Genomic DNA, 16,523 nt, shown 5'->3' with positions numbered 1-16,523 from the left:
GAGTAGAGCTGCCTGAGGCCGCTGGTGCCCACACTTAGCCCCCGGGTGGCCACTCCCTTCCTTTGGCTAAGTGGTCAGAGTCTCCTGTATCCCCCGGCCCCTTGGACTAGAGCCCCATCCCCGACCCCGGGAAGCACCTTACAGGGGTCTCCCCTCCGGACGGACTCAACCTCGTCATGTCTCTTGTTCTGGAGAAACTCCCAGCAGTGACCCATTGTTCATGGTTGGAGACAGCACTGACCCTGAGCCCTAATCCTCATCACCCTCCGCGGGAAACCCATCACCACCATCTCCACCACACACAAGCCGCAGGGTCCCTTCCTCTTTCCTCCCTCTGGCTGATCTGGAGACCTAGCTTATCACCTTGTAGCCCTCCTCCCCAAGGACCCTGCCTCCGTCTTGGGATGTGGGATGTGGGGTGGAGGGGTAAGAAAACGGGTTCAAGCGGGAGGGCGGCTGCACGCGGGACTGAGCTCTGCCCTCCGGCTCAGCCTCTCCACCCCTGCCTGTGCCCCACAAGTCCAGCGTGCTCTCGGGGGCCTCCCGTCCTAAACCTGGCCCTGTAGTTTCAGGGATCCCGAAGCCCAAAGTGACCTGGTTCCTGGACGGTTCCCCCTTGAGGAGAAGAGAAGGCACCATTGAGGTTTATGAAGCTGGGGGGACCCATTACCTCTGCCTCCTGAGAGCCCGGGCCAGGGACAGCGGGAACTACAGCTGCACAGCCGCCAATGTCCGAGGCCGGGTGTCCTGTGGCTGGACCCTCCTGGTGAAAAGTGAGTACATTCCTCCAGGTCACCCCGGGTTCCCTGAGGGAGGACCTTTGTGGGGTGCTTCATACACTGCACAAGCGTCACCTCCTGCAGCCCCCCGCCCAAGGTGTACCACCCGACAGAAACATCGCCCCCACCCACGGGCCGAGGCCAGAGTCACTGCTCCAGGAGAGTGATTCCTGATCAGGAGTTCACATCCGAATCACCTCAGAATAAACATGCCCAGGCCCCAGGCCCAGCCCAGCTGTGAGCTGCCGAGTCTCACTTTGGTAACCACAGAGAACAAGATCGACACACAGAGTGATGTGAGGTGATGTGAGTGCCACATCTTTTGTGCTCATTATAGTGTCTGTTTATAAAAGTAGTGCATGTTCATTGAGAGGAATTTAAAGAATGTATATAATCTTATGACTCAGAAGTAAATGGTAGTTTAATATTTTTAAAACAAATTTACCTTTGTGCTATTTGTATACTGCTTACTATTCTAATTTGCTCACGTTACATAAGCATCTTTCTATATTATTTCTTTCTATATTTTTTAATATCGTTTAAAAGCATGCTTTGTAATGGCCGTATAATATTTCATAGAACGATGTTTAGGCATGGCCTTATTGTTGTTTCCATTTAGATTGTTTCTATTGTTTCCATTTTTTCACTACTGTAACAGAACTGCATTCAATAGCCTTGCACCCATCTATCTCTCTATAAGATTTCCCCTTCACTTTAAATGCTATTTAGGGACCCTACATTCATGTCATACTATTGAGGAACTTATTAAACCACAGCACATTGCAGGCTGATGGAAACTCTATGAGACAAATAACCTTCACCTATTTTTTCAACCAGTAAATTGCAAGCCAAAAGGAAAGAAGGAACAAACTGTAGGAAACTTAGATGAAAAGACACATAAGAGACACCAATAGTTGCAATACATGGACTTTGCCTGGATCCCGATGGAGACACCTTTAAAAAAATGTTTTTTGTAAGAACATCAGGAAAATTTGAGCACTGACAAGATATTCAGTATAAAGGAGTTAGTGCTATTTTTAAGATGTGATGGTGGATCTCGTGGTGATGTTTGTCAAAGTCCCTATATTTTAGAGATAGAAGTTGAGTTATTTACTGGTGAAATGATATGATTTCTGATACTTACTTCAGATATAATCCATGTGTGGTGGGACTCAGTGGGGGGTATGAATGAAGTGAGATTGGCCATTATGAAAGTTGAGAAACAGGGATAGGATGATTCACTATACAGCTTTCTCTACTTTTGTGTATGTTTGAAATTTGCCATAATAAATGTTTCCCAAAAAAAGAGCTTACTAGTTCTTTCACACAGTAAGGTGCCATGAAGCCAGGGGAACGAATGTGCCTGACCTGTAGACCCTGCTAGTGAAACCTGTCCAAGATATGTTAGTACGGGGGACAAGCCAAGTGCAGAGAGAGCCGTGTGTATCATATGCTGTTGGTGTTAAAGGAAAAAAAACCTATGTACACAAAGCAAACTGATGCTTGTGTGTGCGTAAACATTTCTGGAAGGGTCCACAAGTTACCTCTAGGAAGAGAAACTGGGGGTCCAGGAAGGGGTGAGAGGTAGTCTTGCTTTTCACTGTATACCATTGACTCACTTCTTAATTGGGAATTTTACTACATTTGTGAATTCCTCTGCAAGGAATGTTATCCATTCATTTGGAGGTGGGAGCGCCTGTAGGCAGAGGTCCCAGGTCGGGGAACCTGAGCTTCATCATGCAGGGCTCTGTGTCAGGGCGGGGGACTCACCTAGCACTGTGTCCACCGAAGGTTAAAAACCAAGAAGCTTTGGTTGGAGTGTTAGCTACTATTATTAAATGGAAGCTGTGCGTGGAGACTGTACCTGCAGCAAGTTGGGGGTGAAAGACAATGTGGGCTTGAAAGCCACCGCAGAGCTGGGCGAGGGGGTGGAAACTGGGCATGCCACAAAGCTTGCTGTTCTTACCAAGATTCAGCTGTGTGTTTGTTTGTTTTAGAATGAAGGCTGCTCAGAATGCGGCAAGCCTTTGGGTAATTTCCAGAGTTCTGAGAAAGTTGATGTTGAGTACTTTTGCCAGCGTTCCTGTTCCTTGTCTGGAGGAGCAGACTTACGGAAGTCCTTAGTGTGCCATTCCAGAAGTCCTACTTGACTGCCTTTCTCCTTAGCTGTTCTCTAGAAGGCTCCACCAAGATGTAGGTCGTCTAACACCTCTTCCTCTCTCTCTTCCTATCACTGCAGAAAAGCTGCCTGTTTCCCTTACCAAGACTTCTCTTTCCATCCCTCCCATCCCCACAAAGATCGGGTCTAATAATGATTGACTCTCCCACCATTTCTTCAGTCTCTCCCCGTCCCCCTATCTAGAGGCCTCTTTCTCCTCCCTACAGGTGTGCTCTGGTCTCCCCTCAACTGAAAAGAAAAAAAAATCTTCCTTCTGCTTCACTGACCCTTAAGCTCCTGCTTTCTCTTTTACCCCAAAACTTGCTGCCTAGTCCAGTCTCCACGCCCAGCTTCCATCTGATAATAACAGCTAATCCCCCACTGAAAGCCTGTTCAATGTGCCAGACTTTGTGCTAAAAGCTTTGCTTGCATGGCCCCATTTAGTTATCCCAACAATCTCGTGAGATAGAGTCACACCCATTTTCCAAATGAGAATACTGAGCTGTAGTGAGGTTAAGTGACTTGTTCACGGTCCCATGCCTTGTAAAAAATAGCATATTCCTAACCCATGTTGGTCTGACACAAAAGCCCATATTGTTTTCAGTGACTCCCAAAGGCATTTCTCTAATGAGGGAATTCGATGCTGGCCAAAGGGGTGGAGGTGGTGCCTCCCCCCACCTGTCCAGATAGGCTGACGTCCCTTCCCTCGGTACCAGTCCCATTCAGATGCACCACATCCTGACTTGTAGCTGTGCTCCCACTGCCTACTCTCCCTTTAGGGGAGCTCGGGGCTAGAGGAAGAAGTGTGGAAGTAAAGTCAGAGAACTATGTGTAAAGCCTTGCTTCACCGCTGGGCTTGACTATGGGAAATTATGAACTTCGTCTAAAAACGAGCTAAAGATAGCAGTCTCGTGGCACTGTCACCTCTGGAAAAGTACCTGGTAAGCCCTCGAATATTAGCCTTTGCCCTTAAACCTTTGCTGTATAATATGGTTTTCCCCTCATCACTGTGTTGAATAGCTTCTCTTGAAAAGTACCAGTGAGATATCTTCTTATCACCAAATCCAGTTGCCTTTTCTCAGCTATCAGCCACCTTGACTCTTCTGGAGCATGTTCTGGGTGTTGTAGAAGAGATTTTCTATCCCTATTGCTCTTAATTATGGCCCCCAAAGTACAAAATACTCCCCAACTCACCTATTTAGAAGGCTTCTGGAAAGTTCAGCTCAGTGGTTCTCAGTGAGAATGTGCATCAGAATCATGAGGGGGACTGAGTAATGCATTGTCTCAGGCCCACAGTGCTTCTGAACCACTGGCCTAGGTTGGAAAACTAGAACCCATGTAAGTCCTCATCATTTGATTCTGTCCTGGAATTGGAAAAATTAATTATAATAATTTAAAATTGAAATGTCCTCACCAATGAGCATGTGGTCTCTACAAGTGAAAAAGATATTCACAAGAGTGTGCAGGGTCTTTAGCTATTACATACAATGTTTCAGTGTTCATCCTTGTACATATATCTCTTGAGTAAACCATAAGGGGATATTTCTATGATTAGATCATAGAGGTTGCCAGCCTGTTTTTTTAATTTATAAGTTGTTCTTTGAGTCAGCTTAGGCAATTTATGTTTTCCTAAAAAATCTATTTTATCCATATTTTCAATCTAATGAAACATTTTGGCCAAGGATTTTTAAAATAAAAAAAAAAATGTGTGCATCATCTGATGGGACACGTCAAAGACGATAAAAGACACCAGAAAGTAGAATAGGGCCAAGAAGGGGGGAAGGAGGAGTTCTGCGGATGCTCCAGGATAGTGAAAGTCAAGACAAGACGGGGGGCGCGGGGGTGGGGGTGGGGGAAACTTGTGTCCCGGAGGAGAGGAGGCCAGCCTGGTCCTGAGCACTCCCAGACGGGGTGTCTTGTGACAGTGAAAAAACCCCTGCCAGTGACTCTGCCTCAGGCTCCAGGTCTCTGCCTTAGTGGTGCTGCCTGCTTCCCTGTGTGATGATGGGTCAGGCAAAGCCAGGCCACCAAAGAAGCAAGCCCTGGGCGCCCAGGGCAGTGAGGTGTCAGCCTCCGGTCAGTCAACAGCACAGGTCAGCTGTGATCTGAGACGGCCTGTCTGTTCTTTGCCTTCACAGGGCTGGCCGTGATGGAGGCGGCCCCCTCATTCTCCAGTGTCCTAAAGGACTGCACTGTCGTTGAGGGCCAGGACTTCGTGCTGCAGTGCTCGGTGCAGGGGACCCCGGTGCCCCAAATCACTTGGCTGCTCAATGGTGAGTCCCCCCTGCTCCAGCTGCCTGGGTCCTTGACCCTGCCTGCATTCTCACTTGGCTTCCCCACATATCACTCTGAACCATTTATGCATGAGAAGGAAGCACGGGGTACAGAGAGAACATGGGACCTGGGAGTCTGCTAATACCTGGCTGGGGACACTGGGCAAGTTTTACTCCTGTCTGAGCCTTGAGCTCCTCGTCTGCAAGACAAGAATAATGCCACCTACCTTCCAGGGTGGCGGTTGTGAAAATTAAATTAGATCCTTTATATAAAACAGTTAATGAGATGCCTGGCACCTAGGTGCACAAGCAGTTTCGTTCCTTTTCATATGGCCAGGCTCAGAGTGGCCCTCAATAAATATTTGTTGAGTCAATAAATGAACAAATATACCAACAGATTAATGAACCACACTAGCAGTTGCTCATGGGATCTTGCCTTTTATTTAGCGGCAAGTGGTTTGGGTGTTTATAGACCAATAATTCTTTTTAACATTATAGTCCTATAGAGACATCCCAACTTTTTTTTTTTTTTTTTTGCCAAGTAAGGTCCTTTGGGAAAAAAAATTATTATATATTATCACCCTTCTCTTTTTTTTAAAAACAAAGCCTTTAAATTCCAAAAGTATGGGAGTACTCTATTATTAGAACTGAGAACAGTCCATAAAATTGGTGAAATTGAGTGGGGTCTGCTTTGGGGATCTGCAGGGAGGATGAAGGATCTGCACTTGTCCTTCTCCGTATCGAGTGGTTGGGTGACCTTGGACACCCCCCTTTACCTCTTTGGGCATCGGCTTCTTTATTGGTGAGGAGATGGGCTGGAACAGAAGGTTCGGGTCTCTGCCAGCTCTCAGGCTGATGGAATAGGCTCCTTAAGGGAGCAGCGGCCCGTCACCTGTGCACCAAATATCCCGATTCATTTCTGCACCATTGCCGTGTTGCCTGTGAACCTGCCTCATCGGTATAGTTTGCTTAGGCTTTGCTAGAAATGATCTCTAGTCAGTGAGAGAAGTTGCTTGGGGTCTCCCTACGTGTGGGCAGAGAGGTGAGAACTGGGGTCTCCACCCCTCACTACGGACAGAGCTCCTATCGGATTCCGTGACTGACTGCAAGGAGGCAGCCTCCTTGCAGCTGGAACAGAGCATGGATGTTAAAGACTAGGAAGGGCTCTGAGCAAGAGAGTTTCCCTTCCGCCTGGCTCACACTCCAGGCCAGACATCAAGAAACATTGTCAATAAAGGACCAGTTGGTAAGTATTTCCAAATTTGCAGACCATGCAGTCTCTCCACAGCTACTCAACTCTGCTGTCATGGCACAGAGCGCAGCCAGAGACAACATGTAAATGAATGGGTGTGGCTGTACTGTAATAGAACTTTATTTATGGACACGTGAATTTCACACAATTGTCACACGTCATGAAATATTCTTCCTTTGATTTTTTTCCCACCATTTAAAATATGAGAAACTATCCTTAGCTTTTGGGCTATACGAAAACAGGCATCAAGTGGGATTTGGCCCATGAGCAGGAGTTTGCTGACCCCTGGTCTACACCTCTCCAAACTGAAAAGCAACCCCACCTTACTCTTGGCGAATCTTGGCATTTTCACAGTCTTCCCACTAGAGGGCGATCATGCACAAGTCGGGGACCCTTGCCGCCAACTCTGATCTCACCAGTCTTGGAGCTGGGAGTTCTGTGTTGCCTAATTCTGAGTGCCCTGAGCCAACAACTCCTTTCTGGAGCCACCATTTCACCCCATGCTTGTGGAGCCAAAATGAGCCATGCTCCAGTAAAAGGAGAGCTCTCAAACAGCTTGTTGGCACAGGTTTCAACAGCAGAGGCACTTAGATGGCAGTCATGGAATGTACTGGTATTCCCAAGGAAGAGAGGTTTTAGGTACATGCACACACACATGCACACACACACACACACACACACACACACACACACACGGGTGTTCAGTCCTCTCAGTGGCAGGATCCTGGCCCCTGGCTCTCCTATCCCCCAGCCCCACTTCTATGAAGTGCAGTCGGGCCAGTGGAATCTCTTTCCTCTGGCCCTGTGGCTGACTTGGCAGTCCCTGTCATGGAGATGTGAAGTGTTGCTATGTGCAGAAGAAAACATTGGATTGCAGGGAGAGGACCTTTTTCTGCACTTTCTCCCTCTCCCACTGCCCACCCCCAGTTTTATGATGTGCAAACCAGGAGCCTGGGCTGACAAGGGAAGGAACTGACAATTGCTTCCTATATGGTGAATGGAAACATTCCTGCTCTAAGGCCAGGATCTTCAGTAATGAGATTCTTTTTTTTTTTTTTTTTTTCCTGGAAATGAGAGCTCACATCCTGGAATGATAAAATCCCGGGAACATATAGCATTAAAGAAACCACTGAATTTCACGCCACACACTTCTATCTCCATGCAGGACTTTATGTGACCTGAATAAAGGGCCCTCCATGCAAGGGACTCTTGGAAGAAAGGGCCAGAGTCGTTTTTTAGTTCCCTGTATTTATCTTTTCCGTGAATCCTAAAATGCATGTCATTGCAGTGTTAGGTTGAGGGTGCAGAATTGCTTCTGGTAAATATCTGCAATGGGAAATGGAATCATTGTTTCTGGAGACATCTAAACGGAGCCGGGAGCCTCATGTGCAGTCTGGGTGAGGTCTGTTCTGCCTGAGGCTGGGCTGTGGGCCAGATGACCCTGTCAGATTCTTTCCAGGCTCAGGATTCTGTGAAGTCTAGGATGTGGATTTGGGGACTATTTATTTAAACAGAATGCACAGCACTCTGTCCCTTTCCTGCCTGCATTCTAAGTGCCTCCAGAATCTGTCCCCCAAGTCCTACCAGCCCCGGCCTTGCTCCTCCCCCCACACAGTCACTCCCTCTCCTTTACCTCCCTAGCACCTGCCTCTTTTTCCCCTCCTCGAGCCTCTGTCCAGTTGGCTGGGGGCGGTCCTCAGTGGGGCTGAGCAAGCATGGGGAACGTCAGCGTCATGACAACAGCTGCCCTGCTGAGGACAGGGCTCACACCCTGCCCCTGGGCGCTCCCTGCCTGAGCCTTGCTGTGCTTCCCTCCCCAGGGCAGCCCATCCAGTATGCTCACTCCACCTGCGAGGCTGGCGTGGCTGAGCTCCACATCCAGGATGCCCTCCCAGAGGACGATGGCACCTACACCTGTCTGGCCGAGAACACCTTGGGGCAGGTGTCCTGCAGCGCCCGGGTCACTGTCCATGGTAGGAGCCTCTGGGCACCTCTCTGGAAGCACCTCTCCTGCCAACACATCTGCTTTGGAGAAAGGGCACCGCACCTAAAGGCAGGCAGGTGGAGGCGATGGCCTCCAGGAGCTCACAGTGACCAGGGTCTGCCATGGGAGATGGACATGCAAGGCCAGTCCCCCACCCCCTCACCCCACCAAGGCTGAGGGAAGATGCAGGGGAAAGAGGCAAAGACTCCCTTGGCTCAAGAAGCTTCCAGTCTGGTAGGCAGAAAACCGCACGCACTGAAAGATGAAGTATCCCTGGAGGACTTAGGCTCTCACAAATGACCCCTCACGCACTGGGGGACACTGGGAGACACCGGGTAACAAGTGCCAGTATTGAGGCTTCCAGAGGGCCACCGTTTGCCCCCCTTTTCCTTCTGCCCTTGCTCCTCCCCACCACCCCAGGCTTGCTCTTATACCTCACCAGCCTGGTGTCCAGTAATCTGATTATTATGGTTGTCATCCATTGATCGGCACCAAGCGCTTAGTCCCAGGAAGTCCCTGGAGAGCCACAGACTCAAGACAGAGCTGTCTGGGCTGTGGTATCGGCAGGCATGGTGACAGTGCCAGGGAAGGACTTCTTGGGCCCCAGGTGTTCAGGTAAGCCTGACTCCCCAGCCCCAGCTGAACCCGGGCCCCCAGAGCCCCCGGTGACTGGGGCCCGGGCGCTTGGAACAGATGCGCCGTGCCCTGCTTTTCCAGCAGCCTAGCAGGAGACATGCCTCCCCGCTCTGTTCCCCCAGGGCTCGGCCTCTTGGGGAGAGTCTCCCTGTATGTGAGCAGCAGCAGCCCAGGGTTGGGGGGCAGTGCTCCTCCTATCTTACATAGAGGCGTCTGAGGCTCTCAAGAAATCAATGTCACTTGCCTAAGCACCCCAAGGCCGTGAGCCACACTGGCCTTTTGAACCCAGATCACCAAACCACTGAAACTTCCTGCCCTTTTGCAGAGTGCAAGTCCCCTGGCCCCAGAGTGGAGCTGACCCTCGCCCCCGGGGCTGGGCATTGTTGCCCCTAGGGATAGAGGAATGGCACTGGTGCCCTGACTTGGCTGTGGCCTGGCAGCAGAGGCTCTCTCCAGACCCTCTGAGTTCTCTGCGATTCCTGTGAAGTGCCCGTGTGCCCTGGCCAGCCAGCCGGGGACTGGCCCTGCTTCTTCCCGGGAAGCCCTCCCACTCGGCCTGGGGGCTGTCCTCCATGCCCCCAGGTCTGTGGGAGGGGCAGGTCCTGGGTGGTTGCCCATCTGAGCATGTTTCAAAGCAGAAACAGAGAGGTCCCCGGCAAGAACTCTGTCAGAGCTACGTGGATCTGCTCTGAGAGCAGCCCTGTGTGAGCGAGGGCCCCCTCCCAGCGTCGGGACTGACTGGCCCGTGAAGGCCAAACAGAGGCTCAGCTACCATAAATGGTGAAGGAGGCTGAGACGTGGCCGAGCTCAGGCCGCCACGCTGGGCTGCCTGCACAGGGTCAAGGCAGGCCGAGCCTGGCGCCGTGACAGCCCTGGCTCTGCTCCCAGGGTCCCCAGGAGGCTCCGGTCCACGTCCCGCACCAGCCTCAGCCGTGGAGTTTTTCTTTCTTTATTGGCAGCTTGTTTGGCTGCAGTCTCTGGGGCAGCTCAGGGGGAGGGAGACGACTGTAGTGGAGGCATTAGTCCCCTACTGTGCCGACCACTGTCCTGGCCTCTCCCTCAGCTGCCCGGGCCTGGCCTTTTTCTCCCATCCGTGTGGCCCCAGACCACGGCTGGAGCGTGGATGTGGAGCACCTGCCCAGGTGTGAGTCCTGACCACAGCTTGCTAGCCGTGCCGCTGGGCTGCTGCGGGCCTCACCTTCCTCTTCTGTGTGATGGGGACACTGAGAGTCACCCCAGGTACTGTGAGGATTACCTTAACAAGCACACTAATGATCTCCAAACACGGGACGTGCTCAGTAAGTGGGTGCCTTTATGATTTTCCAACGGAGTCCCGACCTTTAAACAGATGAACTCCCTTCAAAATGGCAAGTCTGAGGAGCGGTCTTACCAAAGGATCAACTTTGCCACACTGGGTGGTGATTTTTCTGTCTGTCTGTCTGGTCGTTTGGTTTTGGTAAAGGGAAGAGAGAATCAGAATCAGAGAAGGGAGGTGTAGGGCCACACACTAAAGCCATAGTCCGAGCATCCCTTCTGGGGGCTCTGGCCACAAGAGGGCGCCATTCGGCAATGGCTCTCCCTCCCCTGGTCTGGTTTCCAGGCAGGAGCAGATTCTCCGGCAACTTTTGCTGGAGGAGAGCTCAGCAGGTACTTTGTTGAAGGCCAGACATGGGTGCTCTTTCTCACCTCTTTAAGCTTTCGCCAAGGTTTTGCAATCATCCAGAAATTGCTGGCTCAGCACTCTGACGTGATTTCTGCAGCCTCTTTTCCCTGCTGTCTCTGCCTTCTCTCCTCTGGAACCCCTTCCTCCCCAAATCTAACTCCCTCCCACATATGTCACTTCCTCTGGGGTGAGTTCTCTTACCAGCTGTACCTCCCTTGTGGTTGTGCTTACTTATCAGCAAATCTCTACTGAGCACCTCCTTGGTGCCAGGCATCGTTCTGAGGAAGCGGCCATGAACAAGAGACAGGTTCTGTCTTCCTGCCGGTTACATTCTGATGGAGAGATGGGCAATCATCCGCACCTGGCTTAATCCAATACCGACAAGTGCTATTAAGAAAACGAGAATAGAGAGGGGGGTGGAAGGGATCCTTTCTTAGTTAGGTGCTGGAGAAAACCTCTTGGGGAAGGTGACTTTTGAGCAGAGACCTCATGGACTGGAAAAAGAGTGCTCCAGGCAGGCGGCACAGCAAGTGCAAAGGCCCTGAATTGGGAATCAAGTCAGCCTATTTAAGAGACAGTGAGTCTGGAGCAAAGGGAGCGGGGGCCAAGTGGTAGAGACTGGGTTCAGAGAGAGAGGCAGGGCATGTGTTCAGTGAATGAATGAAAGAGCAACGGAGGTGGGTGAGTCTGCCTGGTGGTGCAGGGGGCGTTCCCTGCACATGACTCCTCACATGTCCAGGGTCTCAGCGTTCATGGGAGTGCTCAGCAAACCCACACACTAGCTCTCAAAAGCCCCCCCAACAAATATTCCTGCTTTCCTCCTCCCACACTAGGAAAAAATCCCTAGTAGTTAACCAGGCCGTGAAAGTCTTCCTTCCGGACCCAGATGGCGCCTAAAGGATGATTAATCTAAATTCCTGCAGAAGCCAGAAAGATCTGAAGGAGAGTAAATATTTCAGTGTATTTGCACTGAGTCATTGGTGTGGAGGCTTCCTTAGGCTAGAATATTTTAATTTATTCCCCCCCCCACCCCGAGTATCTTTGTCAAGGCTAAAATTCTTAAGTGACTGGATTTATTAACCTGCTAATAGTGCCCATTTAGACAGTGTCTCAGCCTAATGGTTTGTTTATTTAAGTGAAGACCTGCTGGGCTCTTAAAGGCACCTAAGGACATAACATGTGGGTAAGTTAAAAAAAATTAAAAACCTGATTTCTAAAATAAAAAATGAAACTTAATAAGCATATTTATTAGAGTATTTGTTTCGATAAAGAGCCTCTAACGAAAGCAACAGGCAGCAGGGAAGTCAGCCATTCACTAGGCAGTGAAAGCATCCGTAGAAGCCCAGCTGGTTTTCAGATTAGTGACAAGGTCTCTGTGGGGCAGCTTTGAGTACTGACAGCCTCCCGCCATTTTAATTGGAGGATACTGGCAGGCACTTTGGACGTTGTATAACCTTTCCCTCTATGAGTTTAAAAACACTAAAAACATTAAAAAAAATATTTTTGAGATAACGCTTTTTTTGTTAATTTTTATTGCAGTACTGTATAGTTGATTTACAATATTATGTTAGCTTCTGCTGTATAGCAAAGTGAATCAGTTATACATATACATATATCTACTCTTTTTTAGATTCTATTCCCATATAGGTCATTGTAGAGTATTAAGTAGAGTTCCCTGTGCTATACAGTAGGTCCTTATTAGTTATCTAGTTTATATATAGTAGTGTGTACATGTCAATCCCAATCTCCCGATTTATCCCTCCTCCCCCCCTTTCCCCCTTGGTAACCATAAGTTTGTTTTCTACATCTGTGACTCTGTTTCTGTTTTGTACCATTTTTTAAGATTCCACATAGATTGAAAACATTTTTAATACTTATGTCAGCTAAAGAGAAACTTATTGAGGGGAAAGGATAAACATCGGTTTTACCTTGTCTTTTTTGTTTGTTTTTTAAGAACTTTAGTCCACTTACAATATGTGTCCAAAGTCTTCTAAATTCTATGAAGGCCAGCAAATAAATGTTAAATTATTATTTTTTTTTTATGTCAATAAATCTTTATTTTTCATACAAGGTGCCACTGTAGGTAACCACACTGCTGTTTTCAGATATAATGTTAAATTATTTTATAACCAATATTTTAGTTTTATATAAGTTAATACAACAGAACTGGTGTGGTGCGCCATGTGGGCCCTTCTTGTCAGAGAAGGACTTCCAAGTATTTGTTTGTTTCCATGTCATGGAGCTGGAGCCTTATTTTACTAATTGGACAATTAGAGCTGCATCGTGGTCTACTTCTACAGCCATTGCAGGTCATCTCTAGCATTTATTTGCCCAGAGTCCTTGGTCAGGAATGCCATCCAGAATTACAGCTTTGTGTTCTAATGGCAAAGTGTGATGCGTGCTTTGACAGTGTGGTGGAGAGTGTGGTTCCCAGACATGCCTCGGGAGGGAACATCAGCTGGCTTGGATGGTTTACCTTTACATTTAGAGTTTGATTATAACTTCTAAGGCAGTAAGAAGGCTATGGTTGCAATGATTCCTGCCTCCCATCTGGCAACCCTATCATTACTGGTCAGAGATCCTTTTGGGGATGTCACATGTCATTGTTTCCTTTCATTCTTTTCCTTGCTGCTTCTTCCCATCTGCTTCTTAGGTTCTGGAGAAATCGGTGGGGAGAAGAAAAGCCAAAAGAGAGAGCAAGGCTATGGGGGGAAGGATCTCTTTTTATGCCCACCGAAGTAGACCTTTTGCTGATGCTCCAAGTAGGTTTATTTGGTTAAGAGACAGACTTTTGTTGGAAGAGAGTTCGCATCCGTCCCTGGGGAGGGATTTGCACCCTGCATAAATGCTCTGCAGATGGGGAATGGCTGGGTGAAGGTAAGCTTCCTTGATGAGCCCTCTAGAGTCAATAGTCCTGGAACTTAGGGAAAGGAAGAAGCTAGACCATGATCCCTGGACCTTGCTGGATTTTGAGCACCAAATAAAGGAAGAAGGGAGGATTATGCTTCCAGAACTGCCTTTTGTTGGTGATTTACTGAATTTCCACAGTATAACAGGGTTTGGAGTGAATCGGGTTTGCTGTTGGAATGGTATTTTGCATTTTTATGACTAAGCAAAATAGCTCAGGTTCAAAGCTTAAAGAAAATCTTCAGCAGATCGGAGACAAACGCAATCATTTTCCCTCCCCCTAACTATGCATCTTCAAAAGGTCCACGTGTCTGCACACCTGAGAGGAGTGGAGGATGCTAGGAAGTAGGGGAGGGCCCCTCCATGTCCACTTTTATTTGGTGACAACCTGTGGGTCCAGGGACGCTGGTGTCAGAGCAGGGAAGATGCTGAGAGACCGGGCCTGAGGCTCTGACAGCAGGACTTAGTAAAAGCTGTGACAGGCAGTGGTCCCTCCCCAGGTGGGAAGCCCTGGGGAGTGATGCCAGAAATCTTGGCTCTCTGTGCATCGATGCCAAGCGGAAATATGGAGACAGAGTTTCGGAGGAAAAGAAATAGAGAAGCTTTATTCTTTGCCAGGCAAAGAGTAGGCTAGCACCTCAAGAACTGTGCCCCTCCACCCCCTCCCTGAGGAATCAGAAGAGGTCTTATAGGTGGAGCTGGAAGTCTGGGGTAGGTGATAAGGATCAAAGTAGTGAAGGTCTTGCATTTTTCTTCTTGCATTTTTCTTCTTGCATTTTTCTTCTTGCATTATTTCAAAACAGTCACAGCTGGTGTCAGGCAGCCTGGTAATTGGGTGCGGCAGCTCAGTCTGTTGTCTCTGGGTTATTGGCCCATGACCTTTCTGAAATGCAGAATGCTACAAAGGGTGATTTGCTACAAGAGAGTTCAGGGAGTGTAAACACCGGGTGCAGGATGTAATTCACACAGGATCAGAGAATGTTAGGGGCAGGATGTAATTCACAGGGAGTTTGGGCGGTGATAGGTGCAGGATGTAATTCACATAGTGTCAGAGAACCTTAGAGGTTAGCTTTGTGAGGGACAAATCTAGTTACAGACACTACATATTAGTAACAGTTAAAGTAAAACTAGGACCCATTAATTCTTTCAGGTCAGTTTATGTTTCTTCTCTCACCTGTTCACTGTTCCCTTTATTTTCCTTGTTATCAAGAGAGGAAAAACCTCATTTCTGTTTTTGTTACAACATGACAAGGACACAGGGACTTGTACACGGTTTCAGGAGCTCTTTAGATGGTAGGGTATTCTGTCTCTGTTTCATATTTGTGTCATCTGTTTAAACACTTGAAAGGTAACATTCTATAATTTTTTGTTTTAATCTGACACAAGTTTTGAATGAGCTGGGAGCCTGCTAAGGGCCATTTTCAAGGCAAACTACTCAATGTGTATGCAAATTCAGATCGATAACCATGGGGGCGCCTTAGAGAGCAGCGTGTTGGCTAGTAAAAGTTGACAGGTGGAGAAAACTTCCAAGAGAAAATTTCTAAGGAGAAATTCAGAATTGTTTTTCTTGCTAAACCCATAGAAAGAGAGGAAGGACTCAGAAGGGGAGAACAGGAGAATGACTGCAGTATAGAGGGAGACATTGCCATCACACCAGCACTGGGACAAAGGCTGTAGGGGCTTCTTAATTTCAAGCCCAAGAGAAGCCAAAGCCCTCACTCGTGTCTCCAGGTTTGAGGAGCAGGGTCATACCGGTTATTGTATGCGAATTCATGAGAAAGGTAACAAATAGCACCTGTTGTGTGGGTACTTAACTTCCTCTAAATAAGAGCTTTTCAAAATCTAGTATTGGGTTAATACCAGTTCCTATAAGTGTTGAAACAAGACCACTATTAATTAGCTTTTCTAATGAGGAACATTGTTTTGATAGACAAAATCTAATCAGTTAGAAAAGCTGGTTTGTTTTATTTAATTCCCATAACAACTCCACTTTCCACTTTTGAATTAACTCTGCTTTACAGATGAAGAAAACTGATGCTCAGAGGTCAAGTCACAATAACCCAGCTAATAGGCAGCAGCTCTAGGCCTCCAGCTGCCTCAGCCCATCTACTTTCTACTTTGCTGCTCTGGGACCCTGAGAAATCATTTGTTTGATACTTTTGCTTCCCCAGAGCAAGAATTTTATGTTTAAGTTCATGAATAGGAGCTGTCTTCAAAAACAGTTTCTAATGGGTCAAAACAGAGCAAAAATGGCCAAGGAGGGAAAATTCGGAGGGTATGTAGGGTCAGAAAGCAGTGCTCTCCCCATCTCTCTCTCTCCTTCCTTTTCCCTCAGTCCCTCTTCCACGTCCCTTCTTTCTCCCGCCCTCTCTCTTCTCTCCTCTCACTCCTCTTTCCCTTTCTTAAGTCTTGCTACAGCTTAGTCTATGTGGCATCATTTTTACTTGTCAATAAACTGCTTATAAGCATTCTTTTTTTTTTTAGTTTATCTATTTATTTATTTTTGGCTACGTTGGGTCTTCATTGCTGTGCACGGGCTTTCTCTAGTTGCGGCGAGCAGGGGCTACTCTTCGTTGCAGTGAGCGGGCTTCTCCTTGCGGTGGCTTCTCTTGTTGCGGAGCACAGGCTCTAGGTGCACAGGCTTCAGTAGTTGTGGCATGTGGGCTCTAGAGCGCAGGCTCAGTAGTTGTGGCGCATAGGCTTAGTTGCTCCGCGGCATGTGGGATCTTCCCAGACCAGGCCTCGAACCCGTGTCCCCTGCATTGGCAGGCGGATTCTTAACCACTGCACCACCAGGGAAGTCCCAGCAGTCTTAGTCTTAGTTCTTGTCTTTCCCACTGGAGGACAGGCCAGTTCCTTTTCCTTTCTCTC

At 48.3% G+C, this 16,523-nt stretch overlaps 1 protein-coding gene across 6 annotated transcripts in view; it reads left to right on the top strand.

Moving 5' to 3' along the window:
- MYLK (myosin light chain kinase) overlaps nt 1-16,523 on the top strand; it is a 276,906-nt gene that overhangs the window by 161,614 nt on the left and 98,769 nt on the right. For all 6 annotated transcript variants that reach the window (XM_082394846.1, XM_082394844.1, XM_082394845.1 and 3 more), the window contains 3 exons: nt 567-773; nt 5,076-5,210; nt 8,283-8,435. In XM_082394846.1, coding sequence (XP_082250972.1) covers nt 567-773; nt 5,076-5,210; nt 8,283-8,435 — 495 coding nt within the window. The remainder of the gene's footprint in view (nt 1-566; nt 774-5,075; nt 5,211-8,282; nt 8,436-16,523) is intronic.

This window comes from Balaenoptera borealis (assembly GCF_965194805.1).
Source record: "Balaenoptera borealis genome assembly, chromosome: 5".
NCBI classification, from domain to species: domain Eukaryota; kingdom Metazoa; phylum Chordata; class Mammalia; order Artiodactyla; family Balaenopteridae; genus Balaenoptera; species Balaenoptera borealis.
The sequence above is the reverse complement of the archived record's forward strand: the minus strand, read 5'-3'. Positions and strand labels throughout refer to the sequence as shown.